This window comes from Paracoccidioides brasiliensis, assembly GCF_000150735.1.
Source record: "Paracoccidioides brasiliensis Pb18 unplaced genomic scaffold supercont2.5, whole genome shotgun sequence".
NCBI lineage: Eukaryota > Fungi > Ascomycota > Eurotiomycetes > Onygenales > Ajellomycetaceae > Paracoccidioides > Paracoccidioides brasiliensis.
The window spans coordinates 747,358-765,430 of NW_011371362.1; the positions used below are offsets into that span (position 1 = coordinate 747,358).

General features: G+C 45.2%; 6 protein-coding genes and 2 non-coding genes across 8 annotated transcripts; 4 read left to right on the top strand and 4 right to left on the bottom strand.

Annotated features, from left to right (window-relative positions):
* Window positions 1–311: 311 nt before the first annotated feature.
* Window positions 312–1,547, top strand: PADG_04698 (uncharacterized protein; the record flags this gene model as incomplete). Its single annotated transcript, XM_010762036.1, has 4 exons — window positions 312–359; window positions 507–679; window positions 830–990; window positions 1,099–1,547. The coding sequence occupies 4 exons, from the start codon at window positions 312–314 to the stop codon at window positions 1,545–1,547; spliced, it is 831 nt and encodes a 276-aa protein (XP_010760338.1).
* A 287-nt stretch (window positions 1,548–1,834) lies between these two features.
* On the bottom strand, window positions 1,835–2,375 carry PADG_04699 (uncharacterized protein; the record flags this gene model as incomplete). Its single annotated transcript, XM_010762037.1, has 4 exons — window positions 1,835–1,893; window positions 1,954–1,986; window positions 2,082–2,188; window positions 2,290–2,375. The coding sequence occupies 4 exons, from the start codon at window positions 2,373–2,375 to the stop codon at window positions 1,835–1,837; spliced, it is 285 nt and encodes a 94-aa protein (XP_010760339.1).
* Window positions 2,376–2,907: 532 nt separating this feature from the next.
* PADG_04700 (uncharacterized protein) lies at window positions 2,908–3,815 on the top strand (the record flags this gene model as incomplete). The annotated part of the gene is made up of 4 exons (XM_010761804.1): window positions 2,908–3,107; window positions 3,224–3,239; window positions 3,372–3,508; window positions 3,629–3,815. 4 exons carry the CDS (start codon window positions 2,908–2,910, stop codon window positions 3,813–3,815), a joined length of 540 nt encoding a protein of 179 aa, XP_010760106.1.
* Window positions 3,816–6,639: 2,824 nt separating this feature from the next.
* Window positions 6,640–8,159, top strand: PADG_04701 (uncharacterized protein; the record flags this gene model as incomplete). The annotated part of the gene is made up of 3 exons (XM_010761805.1): window positions 6,640–7,708; window positions 7,837–7,932; window positions 8,038–8,159. 3 exons carry the CDS (start codon window positions 6,640–6,642, stop codon window positions 8,157–8,159), a joined length of 1,287 nt encoding a protein of 428 aa, XP_010760107.1.
* A 973-nt stretch (window positions 8,160–9,132) lies between these two features.
* On the bottom strand, window positions 9,133–11,242 carry PADG_04702 (malate synthase, glyoxysomal; the record flags this gene model as incomplete). Its single annotated transcript, XM_010761806.1, has 6 exons — window positions 9,133–9,181; window positions 9,300–9,529; window positions 9,633–9,986; window positions 10,047–10,247; window positions 10,346–10,770; window positions 10,882–11,242. The coding sequence occupies 6 exons, from the start codon at window positions 11,240–11,242 to the stop codon at window positions 9,133–9,135; spliced, it is 1,620 nt and encodes a 539-aa protein (XP_010760108.1).
* A 1,228-nt stretch (window positions 11,243–12,470) lies between these two features.
* PADG_11811 lies at window positions 12,471–12,557 on the bottom strand. Its single transcript has one exon. It is a non-coding gene; the product is annotated as a tRNA-Tyr (tRNA).
* A 229-nt stretch (window positions 12,558–12,786) lies between these two features.
* PADG_04703 (uncharacterized protein) lies at window positions 12,787–15,191 on the bottom strand (the record flags this gene model as incomplete). Its single annotated transcript, XM_010761807.1, has 7 exons — window positions 12,787–13,311; window positions 13,425–13,473; window positions 13,545–13,836; window positions 13,930–14,167; window positions 14,237–14,386; window positions 14,532–14,816; window positions 14,910–15,191. The coding sequence occupies 7 exons, from the start codon at window positions 15,189–15,191 to the stop codon at window positions 12,787–12,789; spliced, it is 1,821 nt and encodes a 606-aa protein (XP_010760109.1).
* Window positions 15,192–17,473: 2,282 nt separating this feature from the next.
* PADG_11812 lies at window positions 17,474–17,613 on the top strand. Its single transcript has one exon. It is a non-coding gene; the product is annotated as a tRNA-Ile (tRNA).
* The last annotated feature ends 460 nt before the right edge of the window (window positions 17,614–18,073 follow it).

An 18,073-nucleotide genomic window follows, 5' to 3' on the forward strand; every position in this document is an offset into this window, starting at 1 on the left:
TAACGCATGCCAAAATAGTAATCCTCCCTCTCGATCGAACAGCAATAGCAATAACAGTTCAAGCTCCAGCAGCACCACCAGGCAGCGGGTTCTCGGCCCCAAGCTCTACATTCCCACCTTTCTTCTTGGAATTTCCATATCGTGCATCGTGCCTCCATTCTCTCCTACTGCTTTGAGAGCAACTGTGCAGGCACGGTTACCCAATCTTGGGAGGTCTTCCAACATAGCGCAAATGCGTAGTGTTAAACAACACTGTTACTGCGAGAGAAAATATTAGAGAGACTCTCGTCAAAAGCGCTAGTGTGGCCGTGATGTCTCCACCGGTGAGGACCCCAGTTTACTTTTGGAGTCATGGGGGAGTAAGTTTTTCCTTTTCTTTCCTTTCCAAGCTCCTCTCAAGGGTGGATTTTTGGGGTTGATGTTTCTCTCTGATGCACCGTTATAAACCTTAGGAGGGAAATCATCAATTGACCGTGACATTTTGCTAATACACATATATCAAACAGCCAGATATCATGTACCAGCAAGACCAACCTGCATACCGTAAACTGCAGGAAATCGGGCGCGAAATCACCGGCAAGGTGAAGCCTCGTGCCGTAGTGGTCTTCTCTGCCCACTGGCAATCGTCAAGGGACACGATTCATGTGAACAATGCTGAGACGACGGAGTTGATATATGAGTAAGTTCATATTATGTATCTCATCGCCAACTCTCCCCTTCAGGTTGCTAGTTTTGTTGCTTCCCAAGGCAGAACCTAGGGCCTGGAGCAGTATAACGAGTATGAAGAAGGGAAATATATAAAACGGACTAATTTGGTGCATAATAATAGCTTCTATGGATTCCCAAGCCATTACTATAAAGAAAAGTATCCGAATGTTGGGAGTAGCGAGATCGCGCAGAAGGTCATTGATGCTATCAAAGGAGCTGGTATGAAGGCGGAGGGTGTCAAAAGAGGATTGGACCATGGGGTTTGGGCAAGTTTTAAATGCGGTTTGTCTTGCCTGCATGCCCCTTTTTCTCTCAGGCTTTTAGCTTCGAGCCCGATTTTTTGCCATGAAATTAACAAGTTTTAAAACATGACCAAATAAACCGATCTAGCCTTCGATCCGGAAGAGAACCCTTTAAACGTCCCAGTGGTCCAAGTCTCACTCTTCAAATCCGAAGATCCAATCCAGCACTACCAACTTGGTCAGGCCGTCGCCAAACTGCGCGAGGAGAACATCCAAATCATCGCTTCAGGGATGGCAGTGCATAACCTACGGGATCTTCAGCTTATGTTTGGCGATCCCACGCCAATGCCCTATACGACGAGTTTTGACGAGGCGCTCAAAGACGCTGTCATCGCGCCGCCAGCGCAGAGAGAGCAGGCGTTGGCTGACCTGCTGAAGCGCGGGGATGCGAGACAGGCTCATCCGATGTTCGACCATTTGTTGCCCATCCATGTGAGCGCTGGAGCTGCAGGGGATGATGTCGGAAAGAGATTGTGGACGCTCAAGGAGGGGAGTATGAGTTGGGCGCAGTTTAAATTTGGAGAGGTTGCTGCATAGTGACAAATGAAGTAAATTATTGGGTCAACGGTCTTTTCGGGTTCCCGTTTCTTCTCTTTTCTGTGACGGATTGTTGGTTTGCGCCAATTTCAGACAATTCCGGGTTTTCTGCTATTTTGCAGAACATTCTCTCTCTGGGGGTTCAGTACCTTATGCATGGCATTTTGAACATGGAAGAAATCATTCGCTCTATTTTTCATCGAGTATATATACAGAAAATTGGAGGGGCAGAGAAAACGTATCAAAAATAATGAAATGGGTAGCAAGGAGGCATATCGTGGGCCCGCCTATATCGAGCCCCTCACTAGAGCTGTGACCTTCTCCTCTATCTCCTTATCCGTTAAGCCTAAATTCCGCAAATTTAGTCGATATAGGAGCCCCCGGGAGTCTGAAAGGATGTGCATACCTAGTAAGGGTTCCTGCTTCTCAACACCCATTTCTGCAATCGCCACATCAGTTTCCATACATTCAATTGTTGCGAAAGAAAATCTATGGTTTCAGCTCTTCAGTCAAAGGGGAATCGAATAGACATACCGTATCTAGCAAACACTCTTGGCTCGGTGTCCAATGCCTCTCGCATCATGATAGGAATGTATGGATTGTTCTTTTTCATAGTTGGATATGCTCGTTTCAAGAATGCCCTAAATGCACCCATTACATTCCAAATCCAATCAGCATTTGATTCCATATCGATAGCTTAGATTGTTGCATATTCAAAATAGACAGAAAATAAGTTACCGACCTGGTTGCGTCACTGTGTGCAGAGGTGTTGCAGAATAGGAATCGCAGCTCTCTCACGCTCTTGTTAAAGGCGTATCGTGTAGACATTGTGGCGGATCTAAGGGGATCACGGTGAGGCAGGAAAAGCAGTCTATATGCAGCTCAATTGCCGTTGTTAGAGAGGTTCAATCGCGAATGTGACGTTCCAAATTTGCTGTTCAGTAAAAAGTAACTAGTTACAATTCGATAGTTTCAATTCGATGTGATCATCTCCGTCATTAGATAAGCATGATTTCACGTGAATGATGACTCATCCAGCTGCGCCTCCAGTGCTTTCGATGCTGGTTGGCTGCAATCAACAACACTGCAACTTGCTGTTGGACATGTACGGCGTTGGCACCGATGGCTTGAGGGATATCTGCTCTATTATATCGGAATCCCCAATTCTGCAATTGAACCGACTGTACATTTCAAGAGATCTCTTTCTTCGTGTACTTTTTTATTTGGTGTACTTATTAGACTCTCCGCCATTTCCCTCACGCTGTATCTCTTCAAATAGACCTTTTTTTCAACTTACCTCTGTTTTTTTGGCCTCCCTGACCCCCATTGGTCCTCCCGTAAATACACGCTTCCACCCATCATGTCTTCCTCGAGAGTCGGTCTCCGCTTCTTCCAGAATTCCAGAGCTGTTTTCCAGAACATAGCTTCTCCATTCCGCAGACAGGGACTGAGAGCGCGGCGGTTCCAGAGTACCGAAGCCAGTTCTTCCAATGCTCCAGCACAGAGTTTCCTTCAGCGGTCATGGAACAGTCCCGTTGGGCTGAAAACGGTGCATTTTTGGTATGAGACCAATGTGTAGACAAGGACGTATTCAAATTGGAAAATCCATTTCACATGTCTATTTCATTACGAATGAACCAGCACTGACTTGTAAATGTTTTCATTGATATATCTAGGGCTCCGATTATGAAGGTATGCTACATCTGGTTGATACCCCTTCCCAATCGATGCAATGCATTACATTCGGAATGAATACAAACTTTGTGGGATGCATTATATCACATCTTGGCAGTTGTTGACTCGAGACGCTGATAATTCTCACAGTGGGTTCTTGTTCTAGCTGGTCTTTCTGACCTCGCGCGTCCTGCAGACAAGCTCTCATTAACTCAGAACGCTGCCTTGATGGCCACCGGCGCAATTTGGACTAGATGGTGTCTCATCATTAAACCGAAGAATATCCTGTAGGTTAAGTCAGCATTGACTTCCGCTGCGCCAATTGCTCTCTATAAATTATTGAACTTTTAATCTTTGTCTTAAATTCTGTTTGGATACAGTGGCTAATATCATCCCATTCTGTCTAGTCTGGCCGCTGTTAACTTCTTCGTTGGATGCGTGGGATTCATGCAAGTTATTCGCATTTTCATGCACAGGCGGACTGTCGATGGTTCAGCCAAAGCAGCCCTCAAGGATATGAGTCATGAAGCTACGGACCCGGCTAAGGCCGCTGTGCTGAAAGCTGAAAAGAAGGCAGAGGCTTTGGTAAAGTGACACCAAACCCGGGAGAGATGGAAAGCCTTGATATTTATTTTTGAAATTGGGATTGGTGGAGGATTGATGGGTCTGTTGATATAAAGTGCCAGAAGCGAACGACCAAATGGTTTAGTTGGTGCTCTGTATTAGCAAGAAAGGGCGTTTGGACAGAATTTGAACAGCTGAGCAATGTGGAATGGGCAGAATGGCTGTGAGCACCCGCGCAAGCGGAGCAGCAACTGTTAGTTGTTCTTGATAGATTATAGCTAACATAATCCACACCTCGTGCGGGCAAGCACCCTGAGCAGCCTCAATCTTTTCTAGTCGATCAGCTCCAACGTCTGGGAATGTCATTAAAACACATTAAAAAGACAAGAAACTCTACAGGGATAGAGGGAAGACTTGAACTCATAATAGATTCTATTAAAAATAAGAAAACTTTCTTCAATCTCTGAGGCTGTACATCTTTTTAATGTCTCACATTATACACGTGATTATTGACTCGGTGACTGATGATTTGTAAGAGTCATTATAGACACAGATAAATTAGTTTGAAAAAAATCACCCTAGTTCGATGGAATTTTTCAAATCGGAATAAAATGAGAATTATTTCCTCAGCTGACGTTTACTAAGGATATGATTAATCATCTTCTTTGATTAACTGACTGTTCTGTTGGCCGGGTTTGACTGGTTGTTGCCGGGAGGAATCAACGAAGGCAATATTTCGTCATCCATTAATGCACTTGTGAAAATTCGACAAAATTTTATAGTTAAGCTTCTTTATGATGAGTTGTATTTTCACCCACGAACTGAGACGCCACCTCACGTGAGATAGTCCAGTACCAATTGAAATAAAGCAAGCTTCAACCCTTAATATAATATCTCAGCAACAGATTTGAGCAGCTATGAGTGCAAAAATCCACTTGCCCTAGGCTACTTTTTTTTTTTAGCTAATTATTGAAAATCAGGGATTAAGTCCAACAGACAGCTGCTAGGTTGTATGATAATTGTCATACAAGCCTAAATTGTTTATATTTACTGGTCGTATGAACAAACATGCTGGCTGATTTGAAGAATCAAAAACTGCTACTACCATGAAGAGGCTGTTCTTGTGCAGTATCCATGGATACATGTGGCGTTACTTCCTGACCCTCCACTTTACGAAGCTTGTTGTACGACACCTAGAACAGTGCTTGTACGTCCATGTTGGCGTCGGGGGCCAAGTAGCGAAGCCAAGCGAGTCAGTTAACTAAATAGAGTTATGTGTCACGTGATATAGGGTCTCAGTTCGTATGTTACGATTTAAGTATCACATAGAGCCTTAATCATGTCAGATACTATAAGTAAAAATAAAAAGTTCACTTGAATTTTAATAAACACTTTTATAATGTAAAATATTTGAATTGAGAATGTATATAATTTGAATATAATTGATTTATAACACATTAATGGGATTTTTTATTACTAAATATTATAACTAGATAAAGATTTTTAATCTAAAACTGAGAATAAATTACTATGAGTTAATTAAGATATCAGAGTAAGTTTTATTTAATAAACTTTTAAGTAATCAATATAATTAAATTGAAATATATTATTATTATTTTTAACTAAATAATAATTATTTTACTTAATATATTAATACATTTATCTCATATTAATAATTTTTAAATATAATTGTTTTTACTATTTTAAAAATATTTAATTGAAACAGAAAATAGCTTAAAATTAATATCATTAAAATATCATGTTTAAATGTTTCAACTTAGATAGAAATCATCAAATTTTAAAACATTTATAATACTATTAATTAAATCAAGATCATTCAAAAATAAAATATTCAATTTTGAAAATTCATTTTCAAAAAAGTTAATTTAATATCTCTTAGACATTTAAATTTTGTAAGGATTTTGCTTAATAATCTTAATCAAATAACATAGAGAGAGATATATAAAATCAAGAATTTTAAAACTAATATCTTGAAAGTGCATCTTATAATTTAATAACAAAATTTAAATTAAATTATTGTAATATGTAAATATAAAATTAATATAACATCAGAATATATTTAGTATATGTAAAATGAGAAAGAGAAGCCAAAAAAAAAAAATATTGAATTTAACGCAAAGAGGGTCTGACAGAAGCTTAGAAGCTTAATTTAATCAACTGTTGTTGGGTTGTAGTAGATCTTTCAGTTGAAATCTTATCAGTTGAACTAAGGGATTTTTGGCCTGCTCGGAAAGTGGATTACGTTTAGCTAGAAAAACGACTATCTAGTTATGTTAGTTAACTAAACTACTTAAACAATGTTGCGGAGCTCAACTCTAGCTTTTGGCTTTCTTACCAGGGAATTGTAACGGAGAGTCGTTCGTTTGGAGTTTGGATATAGGTTCTCGGTGTTTGCTTCTTGCAACACGTACGTACAACAACATGAACTAGGCATCATAATATGCCAGGCAGAGAAACGTGTTTCACGGCCTCTGTCCCCACACTTTCCGCCGTTAACCAAATGCAACCCCCACTAAACTTTCACGATACTTTCATTTTATTCCATGGCAAGAAAGTCTCCAAAGTTAGAGCATGCGGGGTTTGCGGGGGCTTGGAAATGGTTCTGGCACACCGGAGATATGCCGACTCGCCACTGATTCTCAGAGGCCGTTATGGGCTCGTCCATTTATCCGCAAACTTTGATATCCTATAAAGAGACCGTGGTCATCGCTGCGAATTCATGTTCTAGCTTAATGTAACCAAATACAGGACAGAGAAACACGGCTAATAGGCCCACAGTATCAAGAAACCATAGCATACTTTTTTGCGGCACCAGCGGGCTAACTCGTAAAAGATGAAGCTGACATCACCACGAACCTTCCTTCCCGGGACTGGGATGAGAAAGTATCATACGACGGGGCTTATGAGAACTCTCTCGTCCAGACCTTCCCATTCCATCATCTCCTCATCTTCTGTGTCAACTCCAGGAAATAAATATACGCGGCCTCCTGTCTCTGGCGTTAACTCTTTCAATCATCCAACTTTTACCACTAAGCGGTTCGCCAGCATGAAAGCATTGGTGTATCAAAGCCAAGGCAAGGTGGCCTTGGAAGACCGCCCGTGCCCAACTATTCAATCCTCAACCGATGCTATCGTCAAACTTAAGCACACCACGATTTGCGGTACGGACCTGCATATCATCAAAGGAGATGTGCCAACTGCGACTCCCGGGCGTATCCTAGGCCATGAAGGCGTGGGAACTGTGGTGGAGGTTGGAACTAGTGTTACGAGCGTTAAGCCCGGTGACACCGTGCTCATCTCATGCATCACGGCCTGCGGAGGTTGCTCCTATTGCCGGAGAGAGATGTCCTCGCACTGCACTTCGGGTGGGTGGATTCTAGGCCATACCATCGACGGCACGCAGGCGGAGTACGTGCGCATTCCGCATGCGGCGTCTTCTCTGTACAAGTTGCCTAGCACTGTCAGCTTGTCCGATGCAGTGATGTTATCTGATGCCATGCCTACCGGGTTGGAGTGCGGAACATTGAATGGGAAGGTGAAACCGGGAAGTTCGGTTGTGGTTATTGGTGCGGGTGCGGTGGGGATGTCTGTGATGATGACGTCAATGTTGTATTCGCCGGCCCTGCTTGTTGTGGTGGATCTGGATGACACGCGATTGGCCATGGCAAGGAGCTTCGGGGCCCACCAGACGGTCAACGGCAAGAATCAAACGGAGGCTGTGGAGAAATTGATGAAGTTAACTGAAGGGCAAGGATTCGATGCGGTTATTGAAGCTGTGGGGGTTCCAGGGACTTTCCAGTTGTGTCAGGAACTCGTTGCGCCTGGAGGGGTTATTGCGAACGTTGGTGTGCATGGCAAGAAAGTGGATTTGCACTTGGAGAAGTTGTGGGATAGGAATATCTGTAAGTATATAGGAATTAAGCATCTGATTTTCTGTCTTGCTTGTCAAAGCGGACGATATGGGATGTATCTGGAACATGGTGCTTGGTTTGTAACACGGACAGTTGCTTACCGTATCATAAATGAACAGGCATCACCACACGACTCGTCGATGCTGTCACCACTCCGATGCTGCTGAAGCTGTTCAAAGCTGGTAAATTGGATCTTTCCAAACTCTCAACGCACCGTAAGTAGCCAACCCGTCCTGCCATGTCCGCCCAAATTCGGGTCAAGTTTTGGACCTGAATTTTGTTTGCCCACTTATATATATGTGTTATATATATGTGAATAGTTGAGCTGATAGATATTCTCGTTTCGCGGACAGAGTTTTCATTCGGCGAGTGTGAAAAGGCATATAACGTCTTTGGCGCTGCGGCGCAACACAACGCCATGAAGGTCTTGATTAATATGTGAATGAAAGGAGAAAGGGAAAAGAAGGGAGTTTAGTACCATATTTCTTTTCTTTTTCTTCTGTCTGGTCTATCAGCTGGTGAAGAAAAAGCATTGAGGAATTCAGACATCGCTACTCTGCTGAGTTGTCACCCCCCAATTGTGTGAGGGTAGCGTTGGCTTTATATGTTGGTATCATGTAGTGAATTAATGTAGCTTGCTCAATTAAATGGACTTTTCGTTTGCACATAAGTTATTCCCACCAAAGGGGAGAGTTGATATCCATTTGGTTTAAGGAGATGAGGGTGAGCAGAGGATGAAAATTGAAGTGAAAGAAGGAGGAAGGGAGGGAGATGGTGGAAGTGGGAGAAACGGGGGGGGAGGTCAACATGATCACGTAATCCCTAATTTAAGCAAATTCTGCTAGGACCTTGATAGACAACTTTTTGGAAACAGCTAGAAAAAGAGGGGTACTTTGATATATAAAATGGAGGGGTTATATTTATTTTGACCATGGGAGGGGGGACCCTCTGGGAAAAGAAGCCTTGGTCAAAGTTCCCGTTGGACAGAATTTAATCCATACGAATGAATCTCTCCTGTGTGGATGCTGAAGTTCATTTCAAAATGTAACTGACTACGGATCCAATTTTTGATGAACACAAGTAACAAAAAGAAAACACAATGGAAACAATCCAGATAATGAACATGTTGGGAAATATACAGGTATGAAAGATTTAATTTTTCTTTCCGGTCTTTTTTCTTTTCTTAAAAAAGAGAAAGGAAAAAAGAAAAGAGAAAAAAGAAAAAAGAAAAAATCACTAGACTTGGAAGTGTGTGTGAGATGCAATTTCCCCTCCTCCGACGATAAATGTTGTCCCATATATCAATGCAGTTGGGATGCGGGTCCCTTGTAGAGCTTTTTGGGGTTAAAAAAAGAAACTACATATTCGACTGAAACTAGCAGCCCGGTATGCCGTTACGTTGAGAGCAAATTTAGTTACAGCTTGGCAGCGCTTCCAGGGGCGGATATTTCGTTATAGAGCAATCTGCATCGTAAGGGAAGTGGTTAATAAGAAAGAAAAAAAAAAAAAAAAAAATTCGTCGCACTCTAAATGGACGGAACGCCAATGTAGGGTAATTCCATGAACAGCGGAGGACACTCACGATGTCAAGAAATCAGCATAATCTTCACCAGTCACCTGGCCGGCAAAGTAGCGAGCGGCAAGCTGATATTTGCTGCCCTTGGGCGCCTTGGAGGCAAGCTCGTCGGTCTGCTCTTGCAGAAGCTTCAGGGCATAGGCCTTGTCGACGCGCTTGCCTTCAGCGGTCATGACGTTGTGCTTAACCCATTGCCACAGCTGGCTGCGGCTTACTTCGGCGGTGGCGGCATCTTCCTGTTGTTTTTGAGAATGGTTGTTAGGGGTGGGTGTGGTTTGTCACGGATGGTTGAAGCAGGAGAGAATATTATAATTCTGTTGGGGGACCAAAAAAACGAACCATGAGATAGTTGATGGGGATGCATCCGACACCACGCAGCCAACCCTCCATGTACGAAAGGCCGATGTTCAGGTTCTTCCTGATGCCGTCTTCGGTGATCCTGCCGGGGACGTTGGTGTTCAGCAGGTCGTTGGCCGTGATGTGCACGTCCTCTCTGCGAACGAAGAGCTGGTTGGGGGTGGGCATGTACTGATCGAAGATATCGGTAGCAATCTTGGCCAGGGCGGGGTGGGCCACCCAGGTTCCGTCGTGACCGGCACGCACCTCCCGGAGCTTGTCAGCACGGACGCTGGCCATGGCGGCCTCGTTGGCCTTGGGGTCATCTTTGATGGGGATCTGAGCGGCCATGCCACCCTGTTGTGGGAGTTAGCAGATGTTCCACGCAATTCAGTTTCCACGGAGAGCGGGTGGTACCATTGCGTGGACGCCACGTCGGTGGCAGGTCTTGATGAGGAGTTTGACATAGGCATCCATGAAGGGAACTGTCATGGTGACGTCAGAGCGGTCGGGGAGGACGAAGGAGGGGTTGTGGCGGAATTTCTTGATGAAGGAGAAGATGTAATCCCATCTGCCGCAGTTCAAGCCGGAGCTGTGGTCTCGCAGTTCATAGATGATCTGTTCAGTTTTTTGGGCAGTGTTAGCGGGGGGGGGGGAAGTGTAAAAAACTGCGCTGTAAAAAGCCGCGTTGTCCAAAACCGCGCATGCATGCTCACCTCATCCATCTCGAAAGCAGCAGAGATGGTCTCAATCAAGACAGTGGCCCGAATGGTTCCTCGGGGCATCCCGACATAATCCTGAGCCAAGTTGAACACGTCATTCCACAAACGGGCTTCAAGGTGGGATTCCATCTTGGGGAGATAGAAGTAAGGGCCCGCGCCCCGTTTGACCAACTCTTCTGCGTTGTGGAAGAAGTAGAGGCCGAAATCAAACAAGCTGCCGGACATGGGCTCGCCGTCGACGGTCAGATGCTTCTCATCCAGGTGCCAGCCCCGAGCGCGAGCAATTAGGGTGGGGAGTTTCCGGTCGGTGCGGAGCTTATAATCCTTTCCGCCCTGCTTGAAATCGACCTGTCTGCGGATGGCGTCGTAGAGGTTAACCTGGCCATTGACCATGTTATCCCAGGTGGGAGCACTCGAGTCTGACAATTGCCACGTTAGTTGATTCAGTGAATCAAATCAACTCGACAACCACCACTGCGGCATATATATATATATATATATATATATAGGGGAAACCTGGAGAAGCCTACCCTCGAAATCAGCCATATATGTATACACATCACTGTTCAGCGCATTAACCACCATTTTCCGGTCCGTGGGGCCTGTGATTTCCACACGGCGGTCAACGAGACCCGGGGCCGGAGGGGCTCCCTTCCACGCATCGTTTTCACGGATGTGCTTGGTCTCTGGGAGGAAGTCTAGCAGGCTCCCTCGGTCCAGCTCTGCCTGGCGGTCACTGCGTCGCTGAAGAAGGGCTTTCCTGGTGGGATTGAACGTTCGGTGCAGCAGGGCGAGGAACGCGGTGGCTTCCTTGGTAAGAATCTTGCGGGTTTGGTCGTTGAGCGGACCGAGGATTGCAACGTCCTTGAGGAGGGTGTCGACATATGCCATTGTGAAATAGCGATGATGATTGTACAGCGTGTGGAAAGGATTGCTTCTCCTGTATAGTTTTATTGAAGTGATTCCGTCCCTTGAGTTCTGTGAAGCTGAAGCGGTTCGGTCCTCGCTTGTTACTTTCCTTCCCCTTGCCGGAGAGAGATCGAAAAGATCATACAGCGAGCGGGTTTCTCTCTCTTTTTTCCCTTTTTATTATTTTATCCAGCTGAGATTGTAGCGTATTGAAAATAAATAAATAAATAAATAAATAAAATTAAAAAATTAGAAAAATTAAAAAGAGAGGAGTGTTGAAGATGCAGCCACCCGAACTGGGCCGAGTGTCTGGTATTTATTTACTCCAACTTTGGCCGAATCTCCCCTCTCGGGATAACGTCAGAACCTCTCAAAGGCGTTATAGTTAACTAGTTGCCGCGGCACATTGCAGCCAGCCAATTTGTGGTTTCCCTGGGGCCAGTCAAGAGCAGTTTTCCTGCACCTGAAGATACGAATATGTCCCCGACACATACATACACACAAACCCATACATACATACATACATACATACATAGTTATAGAGAGCAAGTCTTCTCGTTGGACTGTCCCAACAAACTCGGTCGAGGGCACGGTTGCATTCTGTGTCCCAGCCAAAAGCCTATTATCGGCAAAATAGTATGGGTGCGTGGAAGTTTATCAGGGCCGAAGCTTGTGACGAATGATGATGATGATGATGATGATGATGATGATTGATGATGATGATGATGATGATGACAACGAACAACTTAACTTAGCTGCCCAATGACCGGTGGCTCTCGGCCGAAAGTGCAGTATGGCTGGATGCTCACAGCGCCGATGTATCCTGCATGTATCTCCCCCACATTCCATGCCCACACGACGCACCAAATTTTGCCTTGCCTCGCTCGCCTCCATATCTTCTCGTCTGTTCCCCTTTTTTGTATTTATAATGTTCATCAAACTGTAACTAGTGACAAGCCCCACAAAACATATAATAATAAGTCTGCCAAAATTCACGGAGCAGGTTACTGTCTACACCCGGGACACGCACCCCGTCTGCATTATTTAAAGAAACTGTTGGGAAGAGCGGGATAACTATTCTGTGCAGAAGTAACTACATATTCCGACATTCTCCGGCTGCCTGGACAGACAGACACCTTGGCGTAGTTTCGTTATTAACTACCGAACAAGAGCAGTTAAGTTTCAACAAGAAAAAGAAAGAAAGAAATCCTCCGCTGGGTCGGAGTCGAACCGACGACACCTGGATCGCGAGCAGATATTACAGTCCAGTGCCATAAACCAACTAGACGACCAGCGGCGGATCTGGTGTCCGAGGATCCCCGGTTCGGTATTCTCTATATCCAAAAAGACATCCAAGAAGACCCTTGGAGTTGAATTGAACCCCTTGGATTTTTCCCTGCAGTCACCATTAAATTGGAGTTGTAGTTAACTGTGAAGTTATGTATGGTTACTTCTCCAACAACACCCTTTGACCTTAAATTGTCTTCCTCCTCTCCTTTCTTCCTTTAAAATCAGGCGGTAAAAGTCTATCCCCAAGCCATCCGCCGCCCAAGTGTGGAGAACAAAAACAACCCGACGACCCCCATGCCCAAAGATGTAACCAACGCGGCCATCGAGCTCTCCCCTCTTCCCTTCCCGCAAATCTTCTCCAGCCACTTTGGATCAATGTTCTCCTCCGACAGATACGGGCTGAAATCGGAATTAGGATTCACATCCGGCTGTGCCTTTCCCAGCCCCAGAAAGCTCCACATGTTCCTCTTATTCCTGTAGCTGATGGTATAGTCCTCGAAGCGCGGCGTCCTTATCAGCTCAAGATAGTGCAGCGAGCTGCCAGGATACACCGCGTTAACACGACCCGTCTCGTTGTTTCTGTACCAGCTGCGGCAGTCGTCGGTCCAGACGGTGTGCTTGACCCATTCCTGGGCGTGCTCGTTGAAGGCATCTGTGATATCTTGGCGCGGCGTGATGCTCTGGATATGCTCATTCTGGATCTTGTTGATGAGCTTGATGGCGTAGTTCCCGACCTCCATGAGAGGACCCATGACGGAACCCTGTGGGGCAGCGTTGGGGGTAGGGTTAGTTTGAACTCATTTTTTTATTTTTTTATTTTTTTATTTTTATTTTTATTCCTCATGGGGAAATCAATCCCTCTGAGGGAACTTACATTCTCGACAGGCCACGTCGGGCCGATGAAGGTCATGTAGTTTGGAAACCTAGTTCCTGGTTATTATAAGATTGCCCTCGGTTAATTCAGGGAGTGCGGAGGGAGGTGTGTGTCACCTACCCCGGAACAGCAAGCCCAAGATATGCTTCTGGACACTGCGCCCATTTATCCCGGAGGTCAACGCCATTTTGGCCCACGATCGGGAAACGAGGCCGGTAGGAGACGTCAAATCCCGTGGCACACACGATGGTGTCCACCTTCCTCTCAACCCCGTCCTCTCCCACGAGCCCATCCTCTGTGATTTTATTCACGGCTGTGAAATGAACATCAACGTTGGGCTGTTGGATGGCTAGCATGTATGGATCGCCGGGAGTGATGCGACGGCATCCTATACTGAATTTGGGTGTAAGGCCTGCATATTGGATTTTTTTTGGGGTAATTTAGCCCCGTGAAGGTGTGTGGTTTCACTCTCGCTGCTGCAGATGTCGTCGGGCTGCCAACACACCTTTCAGGAGCCGCTCATCTTTAATCCATTCCTCCATGCGGGCCTTTAGCGCTTCCTGTGCCTGGGCCTGCGATTCACTGTCTCGGTAAAACAGAGACCACATCTTGTTAATTTGGTTCTCAAAGAATTTCGACTCTTTGACCAGCTCTCTGGGGTTTTGGCGGAAGGTCTGTCGTTGTTTTTCCGAGTATTCTCCGTTCGTACCGGTGTGCCCTGCAATCTGGACAAACCAGATGGCCTATTTTATTTTTTGTTGTCAGCTATCTCTGTTGCTACCCAACGCCTGGGAAAAGACCGTTCGACAGACCGTTCGCACAAAGATATCAAGATGTTTTACATGTGGTTGCATGCCAGGTACGGTTTGGATGCTTGATGCGCCGCTTCCAATGACCGCAACTCTCTCACCCTTCCATTGTTCTTCTTGATAATCTTTGGGCCACCTTGCCGTATGGATCATCTAACTGGATATTAGCATGCAAAAGCCAACCAGATGGAGGATATATTTATGAACGTATGTATATATATATATTGAGAGATATCATGTGAGGGGGGGGAGTTGATCGGCGACTCGCAATGATCGATGTGGCCAAAAAATAACTCACCCGACCCTTGAACCTCTCGAGGCCCTCGATGTCAGGCCATTGATAGTTGTTAAGCAATCCGCTGCCATTCAAGAGCACGTTGCATCTCTCTTCCGTCTCCCTCTCCGTGCCGTCAGGGGCGATCTGTCTCAAGGTAACCCTCCATTCGCCTTTCTCTTCCTCCCAATATGAGCCTGTTATGAGAGTGTTGAACGTCATGTACTTCCTCAGATTAAAAGTGTCGCACACACGATCGAGGTACTTCCAAATATCTGCAGATTTTGAGAAGAGGTTGGGCCAATCGGGCTAGAAAAAAAAACAGAATACCAACGAGCATAAGAACATGGTCAACTAGAGGAGTTACCAGGAGGGGCAATGTATGGGTCAAGGGTACAGTACATTTGGCGCGAAGTTGTAGGCATACGCATGACTCGGAACATCGCAGGCGCAATTCGGATAACGATTCTCAAGCCAAGTACCGCCAATGTCATTATTCTTCTCATATATGACATGCTCCACGTTCTGGCAATCTCTCTGGATGAGATAGGCCATGAGAATTCCGCTGACGCCGGCACCAATGGTCAGGACCTTGACTTTCCGCTGACGGCCGCCGAATATCACCTCTTTGTCAATTTCATATCCTTGGGGACTGTTCTCGGCGTGGTTCTCTGCGGCATCCATGTTTTGTGGAGTAGAAAGATGGACTGTGCTAGATTTGCATTTCAGGAGTCTTTTACAATGCGAAAAAAATGTATTTCAGATGAGCCTCTTGCAGAAGCCGCGGCTACACGAGAGAAAAACGGGAACTTGGTGAACAGTTCCATAAGTGTAACCAGCTTCGTTTTATATCCCCACAATGATATGGCGTGGCTTTGGGGGGAGCTTCCCCTCACTTGAATACGGATTCCCGGAATATCCACCTGGCGATGGAAAGAATCTGGCCCTCGGGTTTGCGAAGATCGATCGATATGACGAGAACGCTTGTTTTTGTGTATTTTAATTGCAAAAAAAAGAAAGAAAAAATAGTGCCAGACAGACGATCTCTTACCAACAAGACAAGTTACCAAAAGTCAGGGCATGAAACGGAACGTTGTGATTAGTCAAAACATCATTCATTCATCATGACTGAAAACCTTAACTGAAAAGGGAACCATTTATTTGTGGCGTTTGGCCAATGTATATAATAGGTTCATACGAGTCAGCTGGATCGTACCAACCGGCATTCTCATGCAAATGGAAGAAGCCCCGTTGGCGAGTCATTATTTTTAAGGTAGATTCCCTCAGCCCCAGATTGGGATTCTACGGATGTGAGAACATCTGGCGCTGCAGTTAACCCTGGCAGATAGAGCAAATCCATCACCAGCATGCATCGCCAAACGTGACCGAAGCAATTGCCGCCAAAAATAAACTAAAAGGGGCGGCGGGCGGGGGTGAATCTTCAATCGAAGCTACCCCGTAAAACAAGTCTTGCGAAGGACTGTCCCAAGGGGAGCCGTCCTGAGAAGCTTAGTTACTGGCTGACTCCATCATTTTTCAATTTTTCAATTTCCCACCTTTTTGGCTCGCAGAGAAGAAACTGAGGAGAAAGGAGCACTACTCTCTCTCTATCTACTACGGAGTACGGAGTACACCTGCAGATAATCGAGCTACGCACGCTAATCAAGCAAGCGTCGTCCGTCGTCTGTCGTGTTTGCCGAGGACCATATTTTTGCGCCTCTACCAATCAATAAGAGCCCATTTTTCCCCATATGTAGAGTAGTTACTGCGGAGTAATAATAGTGGGCAAGAGAGAGAGATGTACATAGATAGTCCTGTCGAATGCTGTGAGGTCAAGTGGATTGGCTATCAGCTAATAAGCACAGTAACTAATACTAACTACCTGTTTGCTGTCGAAGAAGGTAACTAACTAGTTAACGCGCAATGGACATCTACCAAGCGTTCGATGAACGCCCGGACTGGCGGGCCAGAAAACCTTCAGACACAATTCTCCAGGCTTGTTTCTTTAAAACACATTATTTACTGACCCCAGATATATACCAGAGCTTGCTGCCTGACTGACGCTGAGGCTTATTAATATATATATATATATATATATATATATATCTTGTTCGGACGCGACTCTTTGTCTAGAAGGGTTGGTTGACAGGGTGTTTCGGATGACCCCTTTTTGATTTTTGGAAGTTGAAGAAGAGCAGCTCACGGCGGCGGTATTCCTGGGAACTTGTGTGGAAGCCGTCCATTAAAGCACAGCAAGCCTCTCTTAGTTTTGACGAATGCGCTCTGCTAGCCAATTTTCGCATTAACCCTTCCACACAACATATGGGGATATTTCTGAAACCGCTCCAGGAGCCGGGAAATAGATTCTACAATCCAGGCCATGGCTGGCTGATGGCCCCTTTGATAAATACAGGATGCTAGAAGAGTACGTTACTAAAAAGTTGTCATTGCAATGGCAGACGGAGGAGGGAGGCTTTTCGGTATCGAGTAGTAACAGGTTGAAAGCGTTAGTGTCCCCACTTGTATGCGGTTGGATCCTCTTGGGAAGAAGCTCTGTTGTTGGGATTCAAGACATTTCCCAAGGTTTGAATCCCCTCTTCCTTTGCGGAAGCTTGGAGGGGGAGGGGTTTTGTGGGTCTAGGGGTTCGCATTCACAATAAATCCCGCGAATCGATAAGAACTGCGGGGTTGCGGCAGGAGAGATATATTCTCTGGTGCTCATTATCGCCCCTCCTAGTAACTAACTAACTGGTAGGAGGACATTTTGGTGTGTCGTGAGAAGCGTCACGAGTATAAGAGCGTGAAGAATTGCTAGCAGTAGCAGCAGCAGCAGCAGTAGTAGTAGTAGTAGTAGTACTTTTTGTTGTTGGAAATTGGTAGTAGTAGTAGATTCGTAAGGTTGCTGCTGGGTGGGGTGGCACATGGCCGGTTAAATAAAATCAGTGTCGTCTTTCGGGCTGAACATTAGACCAGTGACGCAGTGGTTAGCGTTCCGTTCTTATATGATTCTCAGTAGTGCCCAGATTCGATTCTGGTGTGGCCTGAACTCATATGACTTTAATCCTCAGTGATGCGGGGGTCGTGGGTTCGAATCCCACTTGGTCTAGTTGAATAACCACGTTGGTCTCTCTTTTTTTTCTTTCTTTTTTTTTTTTTTTTTTTAAAACGCACACACACACACACACACACACACACAACAAACAGGCAAGCAAACAAGCTTTTCTTTTTCTTTCTCATATTGATTGATCAATCCCCTTTTTGATATTCTATTTCTTGATCAATCGACTGACTGACGGACGACGACGACGACGAGGTAAGTAAGCCTTTTTTCTATATCTCTCTCTCTCTCTCTCTCTATTTGACACCGCGGTATGATAAATTGTCAGGCAAGCATGGATGAACCCGCAACCACCACCGCCAAACGCTAACAAGAGATAGTATACATATTTTCTTCCTCCCTGTCTCTCTGCTCTGCTACTTGAGGGCTTTTGTTGTTACATTTATTTACTCATTATTTCCATCCATCATCATCCATCATCCATCTCATAAAAGGAAGAAGGGGCAAG